General features: G+C 55.2%; 1 protein-coding gene across 1 annotated transcript; it reads right to left on the bottom strand.

Moving 5' to 3' along the window:
• Positions 1 to 812: 812 nt before the first annotated feature.
• Positions 813 to 3,654, bottom strand: LRRC73 (leucine rich repeat containing 73; the record flags this gene model as incomplete). The annotated part of the gene is made up of 6 exons (XM_006926835.1): positions 813 to 1,140; positions 1,289 to 1,511; positions 1,656 to 1,756; positions 2,140 to 2,262; positions 2,597 to 2,757; positions 3,407 to 3,654. Coding segments are annotated over 6 exons (927 nt in total), but the record flags the coding sequence as incomplete, so codon positions are not given.
• Between the last annotated feature and the right edge of the window lie 3 nt (positions 3,655 to 3,657).

The raw sequence follows: 3,657 nt of genomic DNA, 5'->3' as shown, positions 1-3,657 counted from the left end.
TTTTTTTTTTGGCGGGAGGAGGGGAGGTGGTCATTGGGATTATTAACCTTTAATTTCTATTTTCTGTTAACCTCTGTATTTTCCGCCTGTTTCTCTCTTCCCCTAAATCCTTTGCACAAGCTGTTGCCTTCAGGGGGCCTGGCACAGTGGGCCCTCAGGGATGAGGGAGAGGGTTGACTCAGGGCTCTCTTCAGCTGTTTCCTTCCTCCCTCTGGAAGGGAGTAGAGGGTGGGACTCAGGGGCCTCAAGTTGGGCTCTAGGTGAGGCCTAACTCCCTCCCAACCCTGGCTCTAGACTGTTACTCCCAGCTTTGGGAAATTTTCACATCAATGGCTATTTTAAAATTAAATAAAACTATTTTACTGGTATAGCCTAACCTATCTATTAATGATCTGCTGCTGCTCTCCCCATTCTTGAGTATTCCCAGTTCTTGTGATGTCCTGCTCTTTGCTAGTGACTCTCTTGCCCTACTCTGCCTAGGGTTTCCCTGGGCACAGAGCATCAGGCAGTGGAAGAGGATACGTCTCAAGTAACCTTGACGGCCCTTGAGTCTCTCCTTGAGGTAGAGTCCAGACCAGCCCAGCTCTGGAGGCAGGCTCTTTACCTTAGTTATATCCTTATGGAGCCTCTGTAAGGTGTCACCTTAGGAACTCCAGGTCTGAGAAGTCCAAGGCCTGCAAGCCAGACCTGTTTGAGACGTTTGGGGCCAGAAGATGCTTGGGTGTGGGATGGCACTGCCCCCTAATGGTGCCTAATGGTAGTCCCAGTTTCTCCCCTACTGCCAGCCCCAGTGACCACAGACACACGCCAGGTTGTAGAGTTCATAAAATCTCTTCCGAGCCAGCGGGCTGCAGCCAGAGCTGCCAAGTCCAGAACTATTGCTTGGGTTCAAATGCCCCCAAGGCTATTGTTCATTACATCTACCAGAGCCTCCCACCACACTACCAGGAGCTGCCAGAGCCCCATGCAACCCTCTCCCTCCCAAGCCCCAGGGCCTGATCCTGATATCTGGAGCAAGGTGCTGGGGACATAGACAAGTGTAATGATGTACAGAAGCCAAAGTGGAGAGTCACATCTCGGTCTCAGCCAACAGACTGTCTCCTAGTCCCGACGTCATTAGCACCATCTGAGAGCTGGGATCTGTGGAAAGGCAGAGGGGCGTTCAGAGCACCATTCGTTCTTCCACTGGGGACCACAAATAGAGAAGTGGACTAGGTTTTCCCATACCCACTCTCTCAGCTCCCAAGCCTCTTCAGAACTAGCTCCAATTAACCCACAGGTCTCTTACCACTGGGGCACATCCAGGAGTTGCTGCCCCTCTGGTGGGCAGCAGGCTCCCGTCCCTTCTCTCGTTCCTGGGTGTCACCAGCCCCTCCTGCCACCTCTTCTTCCTCCTCTCCCTCAGAAAGGAGGTCACAGATCTGCTGCTGCAGCTCTGGACTAATGCTGTTCTCAGCCAACACCAGGCTCCGCAAAGCTGTGGGGTAATTTTCTACCATGTCCAGCAGGGTCTAGGGTAGAGAAGAATATGGAAAAGGATAAACACATTTAAGGTGGCTACGAATCCAACCTGCCACCCCTTTGGTATGTACACAGACACTCTGGCTAACTTCTATCCCAACCCTTGGCCTTCCCCAAACATGAATATGTCTTACCTGAGCTGACTGGTTGGTGAGTCCTGTGCCCTCCAAGTCTAGGACTTCTAAGGTACGGCTGGAGGCCACAGCTACAGCCAACATTCCTGCCACATGGTCACCTGAGGAGAGAGCGTTCACACACACACACCTGAGTTTATGCACAGGCCTGCTAACCCTTCCTCCCCTACAGCCTCCCTATTGCCTTAACAATCTTAGATCCCACCCCCAGGCCAGGAAATACAATTGGTAAGTGGCCAGGGGGAGAGCACTGTGATTGGTGAGTGAATGCATGAAGCAAGCCAAGTCCTGGGTGGTGATGGATGCTTTGATCTACCTGTTGGTCATCTGGTCTTACAAACAGGTGGCTCCTCTACTACCTCCCAGACCCCTCCCCTCCATGTTTCCTTTCCCCAGTGTGGGGGTTACCATGCCAACTGATGGTCCCAAGTTCTTGGATGGGGATGGAGTGGTGAGAATCTAAAGGGGTTTTCTTCAGCCTCACCGAGGGGATTGTAGTCCAGATTGAGGACGCGGACCTGGGAGCTGTGGGCCACAGCAATGGCAAGGCGGCTCCAGCCCTTAGGGGTGATGCCAGGGTTGGCACTCAGCGTTAGCTCCTTCAAGCCTGGGCAACATTGTAAGGAGAAGCCAGGATGAAGAAGGTCAGGTCCTCCTTAAGCCCCTACCCTGCCCTAGGTCTTTGGGGTGTCCCTAGTGGCTGGGAGCCACTAACCACCCCCCCCCAAACTCCAGAGAGACCCATGCATTCACTGCCCACTGGAACCTAGATTCCAGACTCTCCACCCTGCTCAGCCCCTAATCTTTTCTGAGAGGATTTAGGAAAAACATTCTCTCCCATATTGTCAGAGCCCTCAGCTCTGGGCCACACCCCTGCCCTCTGCACTTAGCTTTTCATCAAGGCTACACCAGCCCCATGCCCTCGGCAGGGCCCTGCTCACCAGACTTGGCCCCGTCTGGCGGGAGGAGGCCACAGATGAGGTTGATGGCTTCATCACCCAGCATGCAGTCCCCCAGGTCCAGAGCCACAAGGGCAGGGTGGAGGGCCAAGGCTGGGTTCAGCAAGGCCAGCCCTGCATCTGTCAGGGGACTCCCATGTAGGCTGGGGGTGGGGTGAGACCAGAGAGCAGAGGTTATCTCAATCATCAACTCTATCTGGAGGGGGAAGGGGTTACTGCAATCATCAACTCAACCTTCCCTTAGGTAAGCTCTAGAGGTGAGGAGGGCACTCCGTCACAGCACTGGGGAGAAGCCTTGGGAAGGGAGAAAGAAAATTCTAGATCCTAAGGAATACAGATAGCAGTAGAATTCGGTTTCTTTTCTGGGATAGAGACTGGGACCCAGGACAGAGCACAGAAAAGAGGGTGGGTAGTGGATTAGGACTCCTCAGTAGGTAGAATGTAGGGGCAGGGGGAGTCTAGTCCCCAGGGAAGTGTTCCTTCCTGGGAACTGAAGATTGCCCCCAGAAGTCCATGAGGGTGATTAGGAGGGAGGTACACGTGCCCCGCCAGGAAGATGTGGGTATCCCGTCTCCTTTGGGGTGGGGCTGCGTGTGCAAAGTCTGGAGAGAAGGGATGTGCTTGGAGGGTATTGTAGAAGGGTGGGCAGAGAGATGAGGGGTATGTGTAACGGGAAAGAAGGGTGGATGGTGGAAAGAGGTACAGGAAAGTGTGTGGAGGAAGAGGAGGTGGCAGAGGAGTGCAAGGAGGGGTGCAGCGCCTGGGACCCCCTTGCGGAGGGAGCGCACTCACAAGAGGGACTGGATGGAGCGGTTGGTCCGCAGCGCCTCCGCCAGCTGCTTGATGCGGCTGGGGCTGGACACGACGCCCAGGTTAAGGTTGAGCTGCGCCAGGGACGTGGCCCCGGCCAGGGCCCGGCAGATGCGGCCGAAGTCGCGGTCGCAGAGGCGGCAGCCGCGCAGGGAGAGCAGGCGCACGGCGTTGTCGCGCAGGCCGCGGCAGATGTCCCGCACCTCGGCGCCTGACAGCGGCTCCCCTGAAAT

Source organism: Pteropus alecto, unplaced genomic scaffold (genome assembly GCF_000325575.1).
Source record: "Pteropus alecto unplaced genomic scaffold, ASM32557v1 scaffold7, whole genome shotgun sequence".
In the NCBI taxonomy this organism is placed as follows: domain Eukaryota; kingdom Metazoa; phylum Chordata; class Mammalia; order Chiroptera; family Pteropodidae; genus Pteropus; species Pteropus alecto.
The sequence above is the reverse complement of the archived record's forward strand: the minus strand, read 5'-3'. Positions and strand labels throughout refer to the sequence as shown.